Source organism: Marmota marmota, unplaced genomic scaffold (assembly GCF_001458135.2).
Source record: "Marmota marmota marmota unplaced genomic scaffold, marMar, whole genome shotgun sequence".
Taxonomy (NCBI): Eukaryota; Metazoa; Chordata; class Mammalia; order Rodentia; family Sciuridae; genus Marmota; species Marmota marmota.
Window position 1 is genome coordinate 15540915 of NW_026000241.1, and position 23298 is coordinate 15564212.

Here is a 23298-nt window from a genome sequence, read left to right on the forward strand (position 1 = left end):
TCTCTCTCTCTCTCTCTCTCTCTCTCTCTCTCTCTCTCTCTCTCTCTCTCTCTCTCTCCTTCTGGATCATCATGTGAGCTGTTTCCTTCTGCCACACTCTTCCACCATGATGTCCTGCCTCACCTTGAGCCCTGAGAAATGGAGTCTACTGTCTATTGATTGAGACCTCTGAAACCATGAGCCCCTAAATAAATTTTTCCTCCCCTAAAATTATTCTGGTTCAGTTTGTTAGTCACGGTGGTGAGAACGCTGACTAAAACATCCATTGTCTCAGTACCGATTTGGGGATCCTACTTCCAACTGGAGATGAGTTCTAGGAAGGTCTTTAGTCATGTCTTGCTTTTCTTTTGGAGATTTTCTAGTCTTTCTTTTTCTGTATCCAAGAAGTGGAAGAATCCTTGGAGATCATCCAGTCCAAACTTTTCCTTTACTCAGATAGGGAAATTGAGGCTTGGAGGTGGGAAGGGGCAGATTCAGGATGAATCAATAGCAGAACCCAAGCTTCCTACCTCCTAGCAACCATTTTCTTGGCAAGTCAATAGAGGTGATGCAGAGAATGAGAACACTCAAGCAGGCTAGGTAGAGAAAAAGATAGAGCCAAGGACAGTGATGAGCCTGATCAGGGAATTTGGGATGAGCCAAGAGGAAAGTGCTCTCCTTTGGCAGCCTATCCGCCACAGTCTACCCTACCTTCAACAGCTGGGCCAGCTAGGTAACCAGTATAGGCACACAGTATCCAGAACTGCCCTGCGCAATCTTGCTTCCTTGTGTTTTCTCCACTAGTGTTCCTCTGCCCATCTTTTTTTTTTCTTTTTTGGTGGTGCTGGGGGCACTCTACCAACTGGGCTATATCCCCAGCCCATCTTTTAAGATGGTTCAAATTCATAGCAGGAAGAACTTTTCCCATACACAAGCAGATTGTGTGTTCATGTGCTATGGTATATATGTGTGCATGTGCCTGGAGTGTGGTGGAGGGAGACTTTGTCCTGTCTTCCTGTTATCACTGAGATTGTTTGAGAACTCTTTTCTCAGCACTAACCTCAGGCAGCTGCATTTATTGTTTTCTTGGAGATGATAATGGTTTCTTCACTGATTAGAGTAGTACTCAAAATGCAACTCATGGTTTTTGCATGTAACTACTTTGCACTCTTGGATTGTGTTTGGTGCTTAAAAAAGAAAAGGCTCCTGTGCCTGACACACCTAGTAGTGCCTCCTGGGCTTGGCTGGTGTTGCGTACTATCAAACACTAGGCATCCATAGGAGAAGAGGAAGTCCATCAGGGTTAAGAGGCTGGGTTAGGTTCTTGGCAGAGTTAATATGCAGGCTGTTTTTTTTTTTCTTAGTTTTGACTAATCACAAGATGTTTATTGACCAAACTGTTGTTCCTGGAGAGCAAGATGACTCAGAACAAAGGAGACAGATGCCAAATGAAGGCAGAGATGCAGGAAAAACTGAACAGTGGAAGTCCTTCTTACAGGAGTACTTGGCAATGGAGTACCAGGTTATGAATGGGAAATAAATAAGTAAATAGTTATGTCTCATGTGAATGCTTTCCAAAGAGGGACCTCAACAGAGGAAGCCTTCAATAGTCAAGTGTGCAGGACAACCTGCTTTCGCAGTGGCTAACAGTCAGCCTCTCTCCCTAGCAACCTGCGTCACCACCCAAGGAGCTTATCAACAAAGTGGCTATGGTGATAGGGATGGAGGTTATGCATGGGCTCAGCAACATGGATTTCCTCTCACTGAGGCCAACCTGGCCACAGCCGCTGCTGAGGGCCCCATCTGCCAGCAGTGGAGAATGGCACTGAGCCTCCTGGGACATCATTTCTCAGGTAATCAGCCAGCCACCTGAGGGACAGGTGGATTACATTGGACCTCTTCGCTCATGGAAGTGGCAGCATGTTGTTCTTCCTGGAATAGATACTTTGGATTGGGATTTGTCTTGCCTGAACGCACTGCTTCTGCCAAAACCACCATCCATGGATTCATGGATTGCTGTATCCATCATCGTGGTGTTTCGCATAGCACCACTTCTGACGCAGGAACTGGCTTCACAGGAAACAAAGTGCACCGAGGGCACATAGTCATGGAATTCATGGGTCTTTCTGTGTTGGGGATATTATCTCACTGCTTGTACTTCTCTCGCACATTCAATACTTAATTTGGAGCTCATTATCAGTGCAGACAGGTGCCTGGTTTCCCTGAGCTGCCTAAAATGCCTCTCTGTACAGACACGCCTCACTGTGTATTCAGGTCTTGGTTCTGGAATCAAGTTCTCACCAATCTTTCACTTTCACTAGAACAATGAATGTCCTTGAACATCATTCTTTGGAGCACACATGGGAGTGCCCCTAGGTTCCAAGGAGTGGGAGAAATTCATTTCCATTTCCATCTTCCTCATTACAGGTAAAGTGCATTGCTGCTTCTATTACTAAAAGACATGCATAATTCAAGTAAGGCTTTACAAACCCATTGGATGTCTAATGTAGAAGTCACCCTTTGTCCCAACATAACATGGCACCCACCACCACTATTTCTGTGATCCCCAGGAGATGGAGTCTGCAGGCTGGTTTTTCTTGCTGAAATAGGAGGACTTACCTTACCCTACACTGTCTAATGTGGGCTGGTCTCTAGAGCAGCCTCCTGTTTCTCGGAGACACTTGTCTCAGAATTTGGATTCTCTAGCAAATGGAAATGTTTGAGCTGGTGTGAATTGTTTAGGATGTTGCAATTGGAGGTGGGGCGGGTATGGCTACTGTAAGCTGTATTAAAAAAAAGCTAAAGCTCAGGGCCCAAGAAACTGCTCTTAATTCCCCTTGTGATGCCTGCTCACAGTAAATAAAATAGCTTCAGATGCTACAAGCTAGACCGGATGATTTTTTTCATTATATTCTGCTTTTCTCAAATCACAACTAGGGAGCTGTGTGACAGGTGTATCTAGGCAAGGCTGGATTAAACATTAATGCAGTTGTCACTGCTGTCCAAAGGAACAAGTGCACCAGAGCTAATCTCCAGAGTTACCTGAGGAGGGGTGAACAGCAGTCATGGCTCAATTTGCCCAGGTTCTAGCTGAAATAGGTGACTTTGGTCGCTTCCAGGTACAGTTGACGATCCTGATGAGTATCCCCAACTTCCTGTCCCCCTTCTATATGTTTAGCCAGGTCTTCATGGTCCTGGATGAGGCCCACTACTGTTCAGTGGCCTGGGTCAAGAACCACACTCTCAACCTGAGTGCAGCTGAGCAACTGACACTGAGCGTGCCTCTGGATGCTGAGGGCAGACCTGAGTCCTGCCTCATGTTCCGGCCACCCCCCAATAACGCCAGCCTGGAGGACATCCTCAGCCACCACTTCAATGAGACACAGCCTTGTGAGACCAGCTGGCACTATCCTGAGGACAAGCCCCGATCGCTGTTGAACGAGGTAAGGCTGGCCTTGTGCCTATCTGTCCACTTGTCTTGGTCCCTCTGCCTGACCCTGCACTGACTGTTGCTGTCTCTGTAACTCTTCCTGTGTGGTTGACCATTTGTATGCCTGTTTTACCTTTTGCAGTCACCTCTTTTCTCTTTGTCCTCTGCCTGTTGGTCCATCTAGTCTCTATTTTCTCTGTATGGTCTGCCTGCCCAGCTCTCTGTTCAGTTTTGCCTGTCCTTTTGTCTCCAAGCTTGTCCTTCTGTCTGTCTGCCCAGGCACCTGCCTTTATGCCTGTGCCCTGTTTTCCTGTTCTGATGCTGCCTCTCTCTACCCCGTGTTCCTAGCTGTCTATTTCCCTTTGTCTTTCGGCTCACCCTTGCACGTCGGCCTGATTACCTGTCCTGTGCTTTCCTAACTCTTAGATTGTTGCTTTCTCTGTCCACTTGTTTTCCATCCTGCTTGCTTGACTTGGCTTCCTACTTTCCGGCTTCTCTCTGTAGGTCCCTGCCTCTGGGATGCTGGAGAACACTCTCGACTCTTAAGACTCATCCTGTGGATAATTAAGCACTTGCTCCTACTAACTTCATTCTCTTAGGAGAGACTTGGGTACATTTACAGAAAGATGCTCCCTCTAGCCACTTCGGAGCAAGAGGGGCCCTCAGAAACATCTAGCTCCTTCCTCTGTGGCTTCCCGGGTGGTAAGGTTTAGACACAGAGTCCCTCTCCAAGGACCTCTCGTGGTCAGGGAAGACCTGGACCCCTTGTACTGGAGTAAAGGGCTAGGTGGCCTCTGAGACCCAGAATTTGCTTTCTCCTGAAGACAACTTTCTAAATGAAGTGGTAATGTGAGCTGGGCAACAAGATGCTCAAAAATGTTGCCAGAGAAGAGTTTTTTTTGCAGAAAGAGTATCAAAAGAAAGGCCTGGCAGCCAGAAACAGGTGGTTTTCAAGGTGTAGGTAACTTGGTGTGCCTGGAATATGGGTGGTAAATGTAAACTAGGATTTGTAGGGGATATTTTCAAGGATCTGGCACCTGTTTTGCTGTTGCTATTTGTTAAAAAGTAACTTCCCCTTTAAAAAACCAGCAAATGACAAACAAATTTTCTTGATTGCTACCTGAGTTTCATCAAGCACTGGATCTACTCAAGGGGGAAAAGAAAAGGCACCTGTCAAGGAATGTTATAGTTTGGATCTCCAATGTCCCCCAAGGCTCATGCTTTGAAGACCTGGCCCCCAATGCAGTTCAGAGGTATAACTTTGGGGGAGTGATTGGGTCATGAGGGTTCTAAACTCATTAATATTCTAAACTCATTAATGTTCTAAACTCATCAATGTCCATTGATGGATTCCTAGCTAAATGACTCCTATGGAATGGTACAAACTGTAGGAAGTGGGACCTAGTAGAAGGGAGTGGGTCCTTGGGGGCATGCCTTAGGGATCAAGAAATAAATGAGTTTGCTCCACCACATGACCCTTATCAGAACACTCTGCCTCACTACAAGCCCATAGCCATGAGTCCAAATGACTGAAACCATGAGCCACAATAAATGTTTCCTTCTTTAAGTTGATTTCCTCAGGTATTTTGTCATAGCAGATGGAAAATTGACTAACATGAGGAATATATTAATAAATGACAGCACACACCTGAAGCCCTTCTTTAGCTACAGGAGGCTCCAGGGCAACTAATATTACTGTGTCTAACACATTGATTAGGCCTTTCCATGTGAGTGAGAATACCCCATTTGACAGCACTTTGGTCAAGGACAGCTTTTCTGAAGTCTTCTATTTGCTCTTGGCAAATTTCTCAATAGGAGAGGGGTCATCTCTGAGATCAATCTGTGTCTCAACAAGCAAGATGGTAGATGCATTATCTCAGGCACCCCATTTTCTTTTACTTCTAGTGAGGTCAGAGACCCCTGAAAAACAGAAAAGAAACACATTCATTTGTGGATGTTCAACTGCCATAATCTCTCATAATTGGCTTGTCCTACAGTGTCAAAAAGGTCAAGAGTCTATGGCTCTCCACCAATCCGGTAACTGCATACTTTTCAAAAACAGCACATACTCAGGTGGAGATTTGTTTGTTGTGTTGGAGTCAAGGTTCCCAATGGCACCATGGCTCCCAGCAACACACTCAGTGGTCTGCCTCACTGAAATTGTTTTGTATCCACTTGATCTGACGTGCACAGACCTGAAACTGACTTCAGCTTCTTCAACAACCTGTGGGCAGCACTCAGAGGCCTCAATTCAGCCTCAGTCAGCAGCCTAGTCCATGTTGGCTGGGTTGGGCCTTGGACCTCTTACCCTCCCACTTCCAACCCTTCCAAGAACTGTGACTCTCAAGGGAATGTACAACATTGGGACTTTGTGACCTGTGCCACAGGACAATCTAAGCTTGGTTCTAGAGCAGAGCTCCCTTGGAATGAGATCTTCTGCTTCTGCTTTTTTTTTTTTTTAATCTATGAAAAAGAGCTCTGCACACTGATGCAGAAGGTTCTCTCTAAGTAGACACCCCAGTGTCCTTAGTATAACCTGTGGCTTCATATTCAAACCAAAATAAAAACCACAGTAATCTGAAAAGAAAAAACATGTTTCCTTAAGGCTACATGCCCTTGAAGGTCATAGTACCTGTCTATTTCTTACCTTATCAGTGTAATATTTCCTGGCTCTCTCCATATAGAACTCTGAAGGGGAGGGAAACAGACTGTCAACGAATAGCAGAAACAGTAGCACTTTTCCTGGGATTGTGGACAACGTTGGAATGGCAAAGAATGAGAATCAGAAAAAACAGTCATTTTTAGGGTCTGGAGGTATAAAAATGTCTGGCATCTTTGAGGAATACTCAAAAAAAGAAATTTGGAAATTCTTGTAGGGTTACAGGTTCAGTGCTGAAGAATATGGGATTTCTGCTAGAGATCCAAGAGGGCCTTGAAGGTTTTAGAATAAGGAAGACATGCTCTAGAAATGAGGGTGGAATTCTGCAAGTCACTCTGGCTGTCCCTGAACAGAACCAAACACTATTGGTGTTAGGGCTGGGGAGGTGGATAAATGGCATCCCAAGTGCAGTCCTCTTCATCTCTGCGCCATTTGCAACATGATGACACTATGTGAGTTTGGGTGTACTTTGGCACCTCTCCAAGACACAGTCTCTGCTGCTGCTGAACAATGGACTAAGTGTGAGAATTTAATGATATAAGGGGTATAAATTATAGGGAGGTAGTAGAATTGTGACTAGTGACCAGAGGTGCCAGACTTGGAAGACCCCCATAGCTTGGCATTCATGCCTGCAGAACACTGTAGCCTTGAAAGCCTGGTGAGCACAGGGCTAGTGTAGCCATCCTACAGAGCTTTACTGAGCGCAGGCTGTATAACAGCCACCAAGCCAAGTATGTCACATGTGTTAGTTCCTTTAATCCTATCAGATGATACATACCATATAGCAGGTTTTATCACCAACTTTGTACACGTTGGAAACCAAAACACAGATGGATAGACTAACAGGCTCAAGGTTACACAAAGTCACTCAGTTCTGACCCTAGAGCTTGGCAGTTGCAAGCCTTTATTTATTTTAAATGGTATGTTACTACAAAGGCAATCCATAGTTACTAGGCAAAAACAAACAGGATGGACCAACAGTTAAGAGCCCTTCTGTGTCCCATGTCATTCTCAGGGGTAATCAGTTAATCATTTGACATCTACTGAAAGTCCTTAAAAATTAACAGTTGTCCTTGAGAATGGAAGTGTGAGCACAGTGGTAACTCCTGGATTGGTTAATTTCTTGCTAAAGATTATTTAACTGATGGTGATTGACTGGTCATCGATGTGCTGGCCTTGGTTCCTTTGCTCATTTTCAGCAAACATTCCCTTAGACTCCACTCAGTTTCATTCCCTGTCTAGACAATAGAAATGTGTCAGTTCCACCAGCTGCCATCCAGCTGTGGGATATAGGATTAGCTGCTAACCTCCCTCGGAGGAAAATAACAATAAGTCAGTGGCTGTTGTGGCAGTGATCTGAGGTAATACGTGTAAAGCGCTTAGCACCCTGTGCATGGCACAAAACAGGCACTCAAAGGCATCCTCACAGGAGGGAAGCTGGAGGAGGGTTCACATGGCACGTTCCCCTACAAACACTCATGTGTAAGCTGAGTTGTGTGCAAAGGGTGCAGAATGCCCATGAGGGAATCATGTGTACTGTACGTGCACATGTAGCGGACATGTGTGCAGAGCTGTGTGGATCCACATATTTTCTCCACTTCATTTCCTAGACTGTGGATTAGGCTGCCTCTAAGTCTCCAGGTGGGTTGGCAGCTTTTGCCCAGATGTATCTCCCACCCCGCCCTCCCACTATGTGTGTATGTTCCTCTGTCCCAGTCAGGTGTGTGTGAATGTTCCTTATTGCCTGTGTTTGGTGAGTGTTTCAGGGGATTTTGCAGCCAGATGAGAAAATTTGGAGAGGCCCAAGTGGGTCACAGGGATGCCTGAGCTGAGGGGAAGAGACCCTACTTACTTGTCAGGATGCAACCATCAGTGGTAGATCATAGGCTCTCAAATTTTATATCCTTAATGTGTCAGGGATTATACATGGTACCTTTAGGCTAAAAGAAATATGGTTCTATGTATTGTTAAGTCCAAAGAATAACACGTGTTTATGTCCTAACAATTTACTAGTGGTTTGAAAGAATAGTACACCTAAATTCAAAGAAAAAACATTTTATTTCATTCTTAAAGAAAGGCAACAACTTATTAATGGGATGTATGTGGCTCCTGAGCACACATAGTTTCCAAGCCCTTGGATACTGCTAGGTCCATTTTTGGTTCCCTGCTGATTTGTACATGGTTTACTTTTTTGTTGTTGTTGTTGTTGTTCCACAGCTATTACCCAAAACAGGACTTCACAGAGATATGATGTCATTGACAGAAAAGTAGGGTGATCTCATGTTGAAGTACAAACTTATCCTGGGCTGGTAGTTTTGTGTCATGTCAGACAGATGTCAAATATCACTCTATTTATTTCCCTTTGAATATACTCTGCTGTGCCCAGTGAGTTCACTGTAGTACCCTGGAGTACCTTGGAACACAGTTTGGAAACCATAGACACGATCCCTAAAAGAGCGGTCAAGGGCTAGGTGTTGAAGAACTTGCCCTCAGCACTTCCCCCAGACTCACATCTGCCCATATTTGCTTCAGTTCAACCTGGTGTGCCATCGGAAGCACCTGAAGGAGACCTCACAGTCGGTGTTCATGTCCGGACTCCTTGCTGGGGCCCTCATCTTTGGGCCCCTCTGTGACTGGTATGAACCTTGACCCGCTCTCCCCTGACCTAGCATGTGTTTAGGCTCCTTAGGGCCCAAGTTTCCCCGAGTGCCCCTCATGCCGGCCTCCAGGAAGAGGCCTGGTTCCCACCACCCTCCATGGGGCTCTCAGAGAAGGGCCACGTCTCCTCCCTCAGACAGCCCAGGTGAGGCCTGTGGGGTTTTACCTGCTTCCTCCCCAGCAGGGCCCCTTCCCTTACCACACACAGCTCTGCTTCTTTACCTCAGGATTGGCCGCAAAGCCTCTCTCCTGGTGCAGCTGCTCCTGACTGCCTTCGTGGGCCTGGCCACGGCCTTTGTGCCCAGCTTTGAGTTCTACATGGTCCTGCGCTTTGCTGTGGCTACCGCTGTCTCTGGATTTATGATAAGCACTGTTACCCTGCGTGAGTACCCTGCCTGTGGGAGCCTTGTCAGGCACATACCTTGCCCATACCTGAGGCAGTCCCAGGGGAGCTTCTCGTGCAGGGACTGAGGCCTGAGGACTGAGGACATGCTGACCTGGCAGCATCTAGAGAGTGGCAGGGAGTGAAGGGGCAGGGTGTGGCCCAGTCTCAGCTTTTCTGTCCCCACAGTTTCAGAGTGGGTGAGCCCCTTGTGGAGGACTCGGGCTGTGATCCTGGCCCAGTTCACCTTCGCCTTGGGACAGATGGTGCTGGCAGGACTTGCATATGGTATCCGCAACTGGAGGCTCCTTCAGATTGCTGGCGCTGTTCCTTTTTTGCTGTTCTTCTCGTACATCTGGTGAGGAGCCACTTGCCAGGAGCAAACCACCCCTAGGCCAGCTTTGTGGGGTGGAATGCAGTGATCACACTCACCTCCTGGGGCGGTCGGAGGCTGGCCTGGGAGAGGAAGTCTCCAAGTATGGAGGTGCGGAAAGGCTAGGAAAAGGCTCCACGGGACTTCAGACCCCAAGGTCACAGCTGCTCCTGGCCAACAGGATTCTGCCAGAATCTGCTCGGTGGCTCCTCACCCAGGGGAGGATAGAGGAAGCCAAACAACTAGTTCAGAAGGCAGCCTCAGTCAACAAGCGGAAAATCTCCCCAGAGCTTCTGGACCAGGTACTTCCAGCAGGCCAGGGCTTGTCCCTGCCCCTGACGCTGACCCCCAAAGAGCCTCTGCATGACCCCTCACCCTGCATCTTCTTTCAGTTGGCCCCAGAGAAGACAGCCTCCTCAGGGAATGCCTTGGATCTTTTCAGACACCCCCATCTCCGGAAGGTGACCCTGATTCTCATCTGTGTCTGGTGAGTTGCCCAGGGCTCATGCCCCTTCCTGAGGACAGTGCCAATATGCTGCCCCTTCCATGGCCACTTTTCCCGTGTGTCCACCAAGTGGTGGGATGGTAGCTCTCAGGCTGTGTGCTCCCTCCCTAGCTGTGCTAGTTTCTCCTTTTGTGACACTGACCAAGGCAGGCTCGTCCTCTGGATGTGATGGTGTTGAACACTCAGCAATGACAGGAACCCTTGGGTGCCTTACAGGTTTGTGGACAGTCTTGGGTACTATGGCCTCAGCCTCCAAGTGGGAGACTTTGGCCTGGACATCTACCTGACACAGCTAATATTTGGAGCCTCTGAGGTGCCTGCCCGCCTTCTCAGCATCTTCATGATGGAGAAGTTGGGACGCAAGTGGAGCCAGATGGGGACTCTGATTCTGGGTGGCCTCATGTGTATTATCATCATCTTTATCCCAGAAGGTATGACTGGATGTTTCCCTCCCTCCCTGACCCCTGCTGCAGGGGCTGGACCAATGGCCATCACTCTCCTGTCGGGAGTAAAGGTTTCCCCAGGGTTTGGGTACAGAAGAGGTGAGGAGTTTGGGTGGACAAGGTGGCGGGCAGGGCCCAAGTGGTGGGTGGCCTACTTTACGTGTGGTTGACCAGCATCTTCCAGCAGATATGCCCTTGGTGGTCACCGTGCTGGCCGTGGTGGGGAAGTTCGCCACTTCTGCTGGCTTCACCATCTCCTACTTGTACACTATTGAGCTCTTTCCCACCGTCGTCCGGTAAGAGCTGCTGATATGACTCTTGCTTTTCTGCTTCTAGGGCCTTGATTTTGGCCAGTCCTCTGCTACCCTCACCACCAGCCCACAAATAGTTAATGAGGCTGGTTCTGGGTCCCTGACAACCAGAGCTGTAGTGCAAGTCCTCAAGTATCTCCAGGCTGGCAGAGGACAGATATGGATGTAGGCCATGGCCTGGCCTTGTCAGGACAGGAATGTGGGGGAAATTTCAGAATGAATGACCCAGGAGAAGAAACACTCAGATGAGGGAAGGGGTGGTTGGGAGCCATAGCCTTTGATCTTAGAGGGGGACAGGTCACACAGGGAACAGGCAGACAGGGAGGCCTGGAGGTGGGAGGTACATGCAGGGGCAGGAGCACTAAATAAGCCAGAGGAGACTGGAGACCCTGCTGGCCTTTGGCTGGGGGTGTGGGGGGGTGCTACAATTAGGGGTCTGGGGGTAGAGCTGTGGCCTCAGGTTGAGGCCTATTCTGCTCAAATTTTACTGGCCTTCCTGCAGGCAAACAGGCATGGGGCTGGTGAGCATCTTTTCAAGAGTAGGTGGCATTCTCACACCACTTGTGCTCCTGCTGGGCAAGTACCGCAAGGAACTCCCTATGCTCATCTACGGCAGCTTCCCCATCGGGGCAGGTATACTCTGTATTCTGCTGCCAGAGACACGTGGCCAGGCCCTGAAGGACACCATCCAGGACCTGGATCAGGGGCCCAGCACACGGTGAGCAGCTTTCTAGCTTTGAAGCCCAGGACCTGGGCCCCATATCAGAGGCCCCTCTACCAGAAACCCAGACCTCCTCTTCACCATTAGTCCATCATTGCTTAGAGGCCAATATGGATCCCTGTGGAACCACACATCTTACTGACCTTGGGTCAGATTTCCCGTATTTTCAGGAGGGAGATGGTGAGGGGTGATGCCATGGGACCAATTTCTGGACAACAATGAGAGCCTTCTTTTCCCTGCAGATCTCCGACGGCAGTGCCCCCAGAGAAAGAAATGGACGCTACGGGAAGAAGTTCTACTCCAGGGGTGACCACTGTGAGCAGCACAAATTTCTGATTGTGGTCTCTAAGAATCAGACCACCAGCAGCAGGAAGCTGCCTACACATCCCTTTGTGTCCCCAAGAGGACACAGATGAGCCTTGTTTATAGAGGAGCGCACAGGACATGGCCCCAGCTCTCTGCCACTGCTGAGTCCAATCCTGGAAGCATCTGGGACAGGACATCCCTCCTTCCTTCACCTCTCTCATTCCCAGAGCCCCACTCCAATGCCCCGAGTTAGGGTCTTGGGTGTGTCATGGGCATCATTTGTTCCCTGATAGTTTGTGGGGCTATGGCATCCTGGTCCCTCAGTCTGGAGCACCCCCTGCCCCCCAAACTCAGTCAAATCCAGAGCAGAGCACTAGATAGGGCCTTTCTGAGTAGTGGGATCAAGTGGAGAGGAAATAAATTTTGAAGTTGTGGACTCTAGGCGGCAGGTAGATAAAGGGCTGTCGATGAGGAGAAGGTTGTAGTTTCTTCCAGTGGCTGGACCAGGCCCCTCTGGCTAAGGTGCTAGGACCTTCAATCCTGCTAAGAGAAGACTGTCCTACATTCTCTTTGAAGTTGCCCCATCCCCTGCCCCACACTTAGCTCTTGCCTAACCTACGTGAGGCTCAGGGATGAGCTCTGCAGAGGGAGACTACATGGCTCTGCCCCTACCCACTGTGCTCTGCTGCTTCTGGCTCTTCTAGGGCCCAGGCAGGGAAAGGAGAAGGACATAGGTCTTTATACTTGGCCACCAGTCACTGTTTCCAGGTTTCTACTGATCTTCCAGTGCATTTTGACAGGCTTCTTACCTCTGGCTCTTCCGTGGGGCCATATTCATGAGACTTTCAGAGATCTTCTCTGGGCCACTGTGTTGTTCCTTAATATGAGCAACCTCCTCTTTAGACCCTTCTTCAGTTCCCACCCTAGCGTTGTTCCATATAGTATTACTGCTGGCATCCCCAGACTTTAGAAGACCACCTTGTTGGGTGGGGGACTCCCAGCAAGCTACTTCAAGCCAGGTTACCTTCCCCAGCATCTGTTTGGCCCACAGAACACCATGTATCATTGCTCCACCAAGTGGTGGAAAAAGAGCTTGCTCATTCATTTTCCCCAGTCCTTGCTCCAGCTCACCTCCTGCCAAGAAGAAGATTTTAGTTTTTTTTCTCACAGGCACCCCTTAGAAGGGTTTTGTATTAGTCTTTTTTCCATTACTATAATGAGATACCTGAGACTGGGTGATTTCATGAAGAAAAGAACTATATTGAGCTCACAATTCTGGAGGTTTAAGGGCATGGGTGTGGTAAGGGCCTCATGGCAGATGGCATTGCAGTGGCAGGAGTGTGGGGGAGAGTGAGATCACATCACAAGCCAGAAAGAGCAGAGGGGCCACTAAGCCCCATATCTGGAAGGTGTTGTCATCTCTCACATTGCCACACTTTGGCCCAAGATCCCAAAACATGAACCCTTGGTGGGGACGACACTGAAACCATTTCCAAACCATGGCAGGTTCTTCCAGAAACTTCCTCCCTTGCATTCAACTTTTCTTATATAATGTACAGAGGTGGTCAGTGATGGACCAGTTCTTTGTGCATCCAGCATGGAAGTGTCCAGAGCCTCTCTTTCAAATACATGGATATTTCATACAGTTTTGAAGTGATGGGTAAAAGTTCTATTCAACTTCCTACAGCATGCAAACTCATCAAATACCAAGCTAAACTCTCCTTGTAGGGACACACAGAGTCTTCCTTGATATAATGAGCCACCCAGGTTGAAATTTCCAATATGTGATGGCAAAACAAAACAAAACACACCCTGAATAGATTTAGGGAAAGGACCATTTCAGAGTTGCAGGGAGTTTCCTCCCTAAGATTCTGGACACATGCTCCTCAAAGGAGGCAAAGTGCTTGTCATTCCTGGAAGAGCCTTAAAGGGGACCCTTTGTTGACACCAGTGTAAATGCAGAGATTCACCTAATGCTTTTGGGAGTCTTTCGGGATTTTTATTTTTAGGAATTATGGGTGCTTGGAGACAAAAGATCTTTCTCTATGTATTTATAAGTATCCCCAGGCTTGTTGTGGTTAGTGGGTAAATGTTTGTCTTTTTGCAGTTGCTGATGGGAGGTCACTAGCTGGTACCTGTCGGACGCCTGATCTCGTCTTAGCCCTGAGGAGCACAGCAGAAAGGGGATCTCACTGTGCCAGGCAGTGGCCAGCATATGCCAAATGGTGGCTGTCCTCCAGAGGGTGTTATTGAATACAGAACAACCCATATTTATGGCACATACTAGCAATGAACCTACCAATATTATGGTTGGTTTTGTAGGGGTTGGTGCAGGACTCAGATCTCAAGCCTAACTGGCAGGAGTACCTCCCATTCTGGGTCTCAGCCTTCTTTTTTAGAATGCTAGCATGTATGAGACCCTGGGTTCAATCCCTAGCACCCCACCACCCCACAAAAAAGAAAAAGAATGGACAATTTCATAGGTCCCTTTGCACAAATCCTCCAAGATTATAATATTGGGAGCCCTGACTGGGCATGGAGAGCAAAGGAGTCTAGCAATCTGCCCTTGTCAGGGGGACCTCTGAAATTAAAACCACCATTCTTCTCATCTTGTGTTCTCTGCTTCCATTTCCAAAGCCTAAGCTGTCCCCATACTTCCCCAGCCAAACTGCCCCTCTACCTTGACACTGTCCCCTATAAACTATCTTCCACCTCACCCAGTTCTACCCACAGGTACAACTTGTATATGTTAGTCAGCTTTGTGTCACTGTGACAAAATACTTGAGGAAAAAAATTACAGGAGGCAAAATTTATTTTGGTTCATGGTTTTAGAGGTTTTAGTTCTTAATTGTGGGCGTGTGGTAAGGCAGAGGAAGCATGTGGCAGAATAAAAATACTTACCTGACAGCAGCCAGGAAGCAGAGAGAGAAGAAACAGCTGGGGACAAGCTATCGTCCCCAAAGGCACATCCCAAAGCACTGGCTCTCTTCAGCTAGATCACACCACCGATAATTCCTTCATCTCCCGATAATGCCATCAAGTCACAAATCCAACAATGGATAAATACATTGATGAGGTTAAAGGCCTCATGATCCAATCACTTCTCCAAATTTCCACCTCTGAACATTGCTGCACTGGGGACCAGGACTTTGACATAAGTCTTTGACAAAAGTCTTCATATTCAGACCATGACACTGTATCTCTGGAACTGCCACTCAAAAGCCAGCAGATGTCCCCACATCTTCAGCCCTTCCTGGAAGGTTTTGCATCCCCAGCCTCTTCCTCTGACTCTGAGCTTGCTCACAGCTGGGGAGCTGTGGGAAAGGGCTCTTTACTCTCCACTGCTTCTCCACCATTATGTCCCCGCCTTCTTGTAAATCCCCTATTGTGGTGGCCTCTTTCTCTCCCTTGCTCCCACCTCTTGACCTCCAGATCACACAGTCCGATTCATCTAAAACTCCTGCCTGGTTCAGTCACCCCTTCTCCTCCAGAGCTGCCATCCTCATAGGAAAATCCCTCTCCACCTCCAATTCTTAAAGAGATTTCTGGCATATAAATGAAAAGATGAATGGCCCTCTAACTCAGACGTCTTGCCTTCTGACCACTGCATTCCATCTTGGTCTCTTTGTCTCATTCCCAACTGACCTAGCCATCGAGGGTTGCCACAGCAAAATATCATAAGACATTTCCTTAAAACCAGAAATTTATTTTCTCAAAGTTCTAGATGCTAGAAGTCTAAAATCAGGGTGCAGCATGATTAGGTTCTGGTGGGGGCCCTCTTCCTGGCTTGCAGATGGCCACCTTCTCTCTATGCCCTCACACAGACTTTCCTGGGTGCATGTGCAAGGAAAGGAATTTTTCTCTCTTTTTTTATGAGGCCACTAATTTCATCTGGAGGATCCCACTCTTATCTATGACCTTATCTAACCTTAATTAACTCCCCATGGTCCCATCTCCAAATACAAGAACATTGGGGGTTAGGGTTTTGATATGTGAATTTGGAAGCAGGGGAAGATACAAGCATTCTTCCTATAACACTGTCTTTGGTTTCATTGGGGCCCTCTGGTCTGCTGACCCTTTGCTTTCTCCCTACCTCTCTCTGTCCTCTCTACTCAGATGAGAGAATGGAGCCAACCTTTTAATTTCTATCGAGAGAGAGCATTTCCATCTCTGGCCCTACACTTTAGTTCTTTTACCCTGTGGTTGTGTCCCACTAGCAAAACCACAGCAGCATATAAGCTCAATTATCTGCCTGCTCTTTCTCTGCACCCCCGACCACTGGTCATTGCTAGAGAGTCACATGCTGGGCAAGTCTATTTTCCATAGATTCATGGTTGCCAGCCTCAACCAGATCTGTAAGGGCCCAGGACCCCTAGCTAGCTTGCTTTCCATCTCCAATGGCCATTTCTAACCTCCACTGGGTGTGCTTCCCATCCTCCACTTCCTCACTGAAAGCACCGTCTCCTCCTTTTAGAAATAGGGAGCCACCATGTGGCCATTCCCTAGACTGCCCACCACCTAATCTTTCACCTGCCCCTCAATGTTCCCTGCTGCTGCATGAAGGGAACCATCGTGCACAGAGATGGCAGTGACACCACTAAGGGCAAGGCCCTTTCCTCTGCTCCCCCCTCCAACCCCCCTCCCAGACCTGGGAGCTGCTGAAGGCAGGGCCTTTTCCTTATCAGTCTCTCTTCTCTATGACCCCCCATCTTAGGCAAGGGGTCTGGGCATCAGGCAAGTTTGTGGGGACCTCTGAATTGAATTTGCTTTTGCCCCCAACTTTCCTTTGAGGTGAGAGATTTCAGCTCCTGAAGTTTCTCCTGATCCCACTGGTCTGATGAGTCATTGGCTCTCAATCAAGCCAGGATCACCATTGGCCAGAGAGTCCAGGCCACTTGCCTACAGAGGGGCCTGGGACAGGCCTTGACAGTCATCTGTATTGGGACTGGGAAATGTCTAGCTTCCAAGTTCCCAGGACATGGCCAGGATCTTCCTGGTGCTGACCTTTCCCCTGCAGGTGGAAGTGGTGGCCTCCCCAGTGCCTGGTTGCTTCCCTCCTCAGAGATTTCAGCAATGAGGACCATCAGTCCTGAGCATTCAGCCCAGGTGAGTGGAAAGACCCTGATATTTACTAACTTTCTCAGTCTCTGATCAAGAAAAAAAAAATGACCTCATGATTTTTAAGTATAGATAATTAACATCTGTTGCTAGTATGAGTAAACTCACATGTGTAAGAAATAGTATGTTTCTTTGGATTATGCACTTCTGCCTCACTGAGCTGATGGAACATTCTGTCCAGAGACTGGGCCAAAAGACGGGGGTCTGTTATAACCAGAACAAAGGGGACTCCTCACCCTGGTCATCAGCCTCATGGAAGACTGGTAGGTGCCACCTGCTTGGTCCCTTTGGCCCTAGCAGTGCTGCTAGGGGAATTCAGAGGAGGCTAAGGGGACTAGGACCAGCCGTTCAGGTGACCCACAGACATCAGGGAGGCCTGGTAGAAGAGGGAGGATTGCAGTGACTGCCCCAACACAGGAAGACTGAAGCCAGAAGTAAATCTCAAAGTCACTGGAGGGAGGTTTCCCCGTGATTAATATTTCAATGGCTTTCCTCAAATATAGGGAAATCTTCAAAAAGTGTTTTTAATGTATTTTGGTGCCCCAGTTTTGCCAGCATCCGGAGTACATGCTGCGTTTCCGATCAGGGAATCAAGCAGCCCTGGATTTCAGCCTTCCTTGCTGTTCCTGTCTCTCTGGGCCCTGTGCTGGGCAGTGGGCAGTGGAGAGAGCAGGGCACGTGGGGGCGATGTCCTGCTTGGCTCAGACTGTTCAGAGATACCAAGCTTCTCTTCTTCAGCAAGGGTTCTTCAATTCCCCTGTAGGGCCTGCCTCCTAATGGGCCCTATGCTGATTCCCCACCCATACTCCACACCAAGATTAGAACCATGATCCCACAAACTGGCAGAGGAGGCTTCTGGCTCATGGGAAAGTGGTTCAGAGACAGGTGGCTCTGACCAAGACTGGTTGGCTGGGGTGTGTCCCAGACAGAGCAGAGGTGTTGGGGGCAGGGACAAGCTATTCCCAGCTGTGGGATCAGGAAGGCTTGAAGGACAGCTGACAACCAAGTGGTATCTCGACAGATGGGAGAATTTCCCTCAGTGGAGGTAGGGCCCTCCTGGGAGGGTGGACGTTGCAGGTACAGGAAATACTTTGCACAAAGGCACAGAGCTGGTTCATGTGCACAATCTGTCTTGTCCCATTCTGTCCCTAGGGGCTGTGCCAGTTGTGCCCCTGGAATAGAATGCTGCCCTCACCATTCCCAGCCCACCCTCTCCACCCCATTATGACACTATCCCTTAGCCACCGATGGAACCCAAGGGTTCCGCTCCCAAGGGTCTGGCTGGCCTGGACTGTGGTCAGGTGGGCCCTGGCTTTGGCTGTGGTCCTATCTCCAGGGAGGAGGGCCTGGGAGGGTGTGGAGGGTGTCAATTATGATAACACCCGGCAGTTGTGGGGCCATGTTTTCAGCGCAGATGTGGACAGGAGCCTGCCTGGGCCTGTTCGGCTGTGGGGAGTCTGTGGAAAGAGCAGGCTGCCCTCACGGAAAGCGTGAGTTCTCAGGCGTGGCATCTGGCCATTTCCTGTCCTCAGGTGGAGTGCTCCTCCTGGCCATACCTCTTCTAGGCCTCAGCTTCCTTTGTATGTTGAGAGCCAATTGCCTGGGGCCTGCCCACCTGGCAGAGGACTGTTGGGATCAGTTGAGGGAGGGGGGCTCTGGGGCCTTGCAGACTATCAGCCTCTGTGGGTATTCAGGTGGTGCGAGGGAACACTGAAAGGGACCCTGCATCAGGAAGCTGGGACAGCTGGGGCTGTTTAGAAACCAGATCTGTTAGGTTTCCTCCTGGTTTCCCTGGGCAGTCTCCTTCACCCACCTCCTCCCCTCTGGTCTCCACCCAGTGCCTTGGTTTTCTATGGTCCCTGTAACACACTCACACTTGCTAGCTTAAGACAACACACATGGATACTTTATAACACCAGGCTCTAGTCAAGGGGTCAACAGGGCTGTACTCCTTTCTGGAGGCCCTAGGGGAGACTATTTCCTGACCTTTTCCAGCTTCTCCAGGCTGCTGCCTTCCCTGGCTCATGGCCACCTTCCATCTTCAAAGCCAGCAATGGCCAGTGGAATCTTTTGAATGCTGCCTCTCTCTGATTCTGACCCTCCTGCTGCTTCTTCCACATACATGGGACCCCAAGATTACCTTGGGCCCCCTTGGCTAATCCAGGATAATCTCTTTGTTTTAAAATCAGACCATGAGTAACCTTAATTTCATCTTCAGCTTCAGTCCCCTTGTCACGTAAGTTGACATATTCACGGGTTCTGGGGACTGGGATGTGGACATCTTTGGCATGACCAATCCCCAGCCAACTAACTCCACTCCTATATCCAGGCATGTGCGCTCTCTGCTCCTCCTTCTATTCTTATTGATATCAAGGAATTCCAGACTCTGGGGCTGGGAAGGAGATGTAGACAGTGAAAAGGGAAAGAATGATGCCAGGCGCCTCGTGTTGGCAAAAATAAGAAATAGCATGACCCATGCCTAAGCAGAGTGGCTCCTCAGTCTGACGAAGTGGACCCTGTACAGCTTTACCATGTGGGCATACTATCCCATTGGCCAGAATTTACATTCTGGCCAAGAAGATGCTGAATTTATGGGAAATCTGTGAGCAGCTAATTCACTCTGTAAGACAGAGAGATGCATCCATGGGGACTAGCCAAAGGACAGGTGTCTGCAGGCTGGATTTGTCCAGTGGGCAACAAGCTGGAGACGTCTTGCCTGGATTATGGAATAGAAGAGTCATGATCTGGGAGGGAGGCAGCCTTCTAGTGTGGCTGGTAGGAAACTAGGGGGAAAGGGATGTGTACTTGAGTGTGTGTCCAAGCAGAGAGCGAACTCCTCTCCATTCCTGTCTACTCTGTCCCAGAGTAGAGTGCAGGGCTTACTGTGGCTCCTGAAAGTGATCCTAGCCATAGCTGGGATGAGCAGGGTAGCATGGTAACATGCTAGGTGAGGACCACATGAGGGCTGATGACCAGATTGGGCCACTCTTCAAGGGCCAGGCTTAAGGGGATAGATTTGGTGTGTGCAGCTTGGTCTTCCTACAGCTTCTCACCCTCTGGCCCCACAACTGTGCAAACCCCAGCCAGGCAAGAGCCCCTGGGTCTCAGCCAAGACCCTTCTTGAAAGACCTTTCTGGAGAAACCTTCCTGGATGATAGAGAGTCTGCAGGGAGATTGACAGAAATGAGAGGAAGAGATGCCCAAGTTCATCATCTGAACTCTGTCTCTGTGTGTCTTATTCAGTACTCAAGAAACAAGTTTCTATTAAACTAAAGGCCAGAGCACAGGACAAGTATGAACACATGTAAGGATGTCCCTTCAGAGGACCTGGCCTGACATTATAGGTGTTCAGCCTCCATCAGAATAAAAAGAAACAACAAGGACAGAGATGGTACAGTGTCCCATCATACCCATGAAATGACCAAAAATCAATACAAACCATAAAGCCCAGGGCTAGTGGGATTGTAAGGAAACACAGTCACAAACAGCTGTAGAATGAAATAGTTTTCTCCTTTTGGGTGACACCTGGACATAAGGTATAAGGGTAATCAACTAGTCCCAATTCTTGGACACAAGCCCCGGGACAGAGAGCCCTCTGCACAATGATGGGTACAAAAGAGTTACCTAGAATCCCGAGAAGACAATGTGGAGACCCGGATGCTCAGCAGCATGACAAAGTAAACAATGCATTGATGAAAACTGCAGCCAGTAACGAGGTCATTGTGAGATGAGTTCAGGCTGTGGAAAATACAGAGAGCAAGGAAGAGCAGGCAAAGGCTCACAGGACAAAGCACGCCCTAAATGACAGATGTCCCTGCCATCTCCATCCATCTCCATCAGAGGGCAAGCGTTCCTGCAGAAAGGATGAGAATGTGCATTTTAGGAAAGGGTCCTTGTGCACCTGCGAACCCTTCGCCCAACCAAAGAACCAGAGCATTACTAATGACTTACACCCACCTCTTCCCCAAATCTTCCCTCCTCCCCCAAGAGGTGATTACCCTGAATTTCATCCTTGCTGTCAAAAAATTTGCAAAGCATACCTAGACCACATCTAGCTTTGCTTGCTTTGGAACTTTATAAAAAGCTCAAACACCCAACTGGTTTTTAGACTCCTCATGTTAATAGATGGAGCTGAGGCTTATTCATTTTCACTGCTGTATTTCACTATGCAAATATATCACAATTGAGGCCTTCAGCTCTTGATGGGCATTTGAGCTCTTCCTCCCCACACCCTTATTTGAAATGCGTCATGGACATTTTTGTTCTTATGAATGAAAAATAGATTCTACCCAGTCAGTATTGTTAAACTCTCAAGTTTTGTCATCAAATCAGTGTAAAGATCTTATGGATTTGCTTTCCCCTCATTGTTAAAGAGCTTGAGCATCTCTTTCTATGATTGCAGGTCACATGAAGTTCCTCTTCTTGAAATGCCTGTTCATGGCTCTTGCCCATTTTACTATCATCATAGTCTTATTGATTTGTGGAGGTTCTTGACATAGGCTGATCTCCATCCTTATTAGTTTGTGTGTATACAAGTAGCTTCTCCCAGTTGTGGCTTTTTTTTTCTACTTTTAAGATTTTCCTTTTTAAGTAGTGGGATTCATTTTTAAATTTTATTGTTAGCATAAAATAGCATGTCCTGATTCAGAAAATCCTTCCACATCCAAAAGTCAGAAAAACATTCCTCTGTATTTTCTACTGAAAGTATTCATCTTGAAACTTAAGTCCTTAATAGAATTGGAAATTTTATGACATGAAGAATCCAATTTTAATTATTTTTATTTTATTTTAATTATCTATATTTGTCATTCCACTTTTTCTGTTTCATATGTTGAAACTTTGCCAAGATATATTTCTGGGATTTCCATTTAGCTGTTCCTCAGTTACATTGTCTGTAATTAATATAACTATAACAACTTTGTATAATTTTTATAATTTTGATAATGATGGTAAATAATTCCTCTTTAACATTCTTTAGAATTCTCTTAGGTATTAATACACTTTCTTTTTTCCATATAAATTTTAGAAACATCTTGCCAAATGATTTTTTGAAAAATACTATTTGGGTTTTTAAAATTTATTTTTTACATTTTGAGTTTGACTAGAGTTTTAGTGAATCTGTAGATTAATAGAGGGAAAAATTAACAGCTTTTATTTATGACCATCAGCTATCTTTTATTTTTCTTCCTTATCACATTCCTGTAGATTTAATTTTATACTCAGGTCTTGAACATACTTAAGTCATTTTTTAAAAATTGTAGTAAAATGTACACAGCATAAAATTGACCACCCATTTATTGATTGGGTTATTTTTTGTTGTTGTTGTTTGGTGTTAAGGTTTTTGAGTGCTTTATATATCCTGGAGATTAGTGCTCTAACTGATGTGCTTGTGGTAAAGATTTGCTCCTATTCTGTAGGCACTCTATTCACCTCACTGATTGTTTCTTTTGCTGAGAAGAAGCTTTTTAGTTTGAATCCACCCCATTTATTGATTCTTGGTTTTAATTCTTGTGCTATAGGAGTCTTATTAAGGAAACTGGGGCCTAATTTGACATGATGGAGATTTGGGCCTACTTTTTCTTCCATTAGGTTCAGGGTCTCTGGTTTAATTCCTATGTCCTTGATCCACTTTGAGTTGAATTTTGTGCATGGTGAAAAATAGAGGTTTAATTTCATTGTGTTACTTGTGAATTTCCAGTTTTCCCAGCACCATTTATTGAAGAGGCTATCTTTTCTCCAATATAATTGGTTTTTGGTGCCTTTGTGTAATATGAGATAACTATAATTATGAGGGTTTGTCTCTGTACCCTCTCTTCTGTACCATTGGTTTACAGGTCTATTTTGGTACCAATATCATGCTGTTTTTGTTACTCTTGCTCTGTAGTATAGTTTAATGTCTGGTATTGTGATGCGCCTCCTGCTTCACTCTTCTTGCTAAGAATTGTTGGTAGGCTTCGGATGGTGTCCTCTATTTTCTTGCTTAAAATTGATCTGTTTAAATTGTGTATATCATCTGATTTAGTTTGGGCATATCATATGCCTCTAGAAATTTGCTGATGCCTTTGATATTTTCTATTTTATTGGAATATAAATTTTCAAAATAATTTCTAATTCTCTTCTGTATTTCTTTAGTGTGTATTATGATATTTCCTTTCTCATCATATGTATGTTAGTAATTTGAGTTTTCTGTCTCCTCTTCGTTAGCATGGGTAATGGTTTATCAATTTTATTTAGTTTTTTTAAAGAACCAACTTTTTGTTTTGTCAATTTTTTCAATTGTTTCTTTTGTTTTGATTTCATCTCTGATTTTAATTATTTCCTGTCTTCTGCTGCTTTTGGGTTGATTTGTTCTTCTTTTTCTAGGGCTTTGAGATGTAATGTTAGGTCATTTAGTTTTTGACTTTTTTTTTCTT

The 23298-nt window shown here is 47.0% G+C and overlaps 1 protein-coding gene across 2 annotated transcripts in view; it reads left to right on the forward strand.

Annotated features, from left to right (window-relative positions):
• Positions 1 to 2476: 2476 nt before the first annotated feature.
• Slc22a13 (solute carrier family 22 member 13) overlaps positions 2477 to 23298 on the forward strand; it is a 41273-nt gene continuing 20451 nt past the window's right edge. The window contains exons 1-11 of one of the 2 annotated variants that reach the window (XR_007344314.1): positions 2477 to 3422; positions 8601 to 8704; positions 8954 to 9108; positions 9298 to 9466; positions 9663 to 9783; positions 9874 to 9968; positions 10203 to 10417; positions 10617 to 10725; positions 11243 to 11458; positions 11704 to 11776; positions 16785 to 16873. Coding sequence is in view for 1 of the 2 variants with exons in the window: in XM_015489485.2 (XP_015344971.1) it covers positions 3045 to 3422; positions 8601 to 8704; positions 8954 to 9108; positions 9298 to 9466; positions 9663 to 9783; positions 9874 to 9968; positions 10203 to 10417; positions 10617 to 10725; positions 11243 to 11458; positions 11704 to 11776; positions 13875 to 13895 (1656 nt within the window). In the remaining variant the exon portion in view is untranslated. Of the gene's footprint in view, positions 3423 to 8600; positions 8705 to 8953; positions 9109 to 9297; positions 9467 to 9662; positions 9784 to 9873; positions 9969 to 10202; positions 10418 to 10616; positions 10726 to 11242; positions 11459 to 11703; positions 11777 to 13874; positions 14213 to 16784; positions 16874 to 23298 lie in introns of those variants that run through there. The other variant, XM_015489485.2, reaches the window with a different exon arrangement.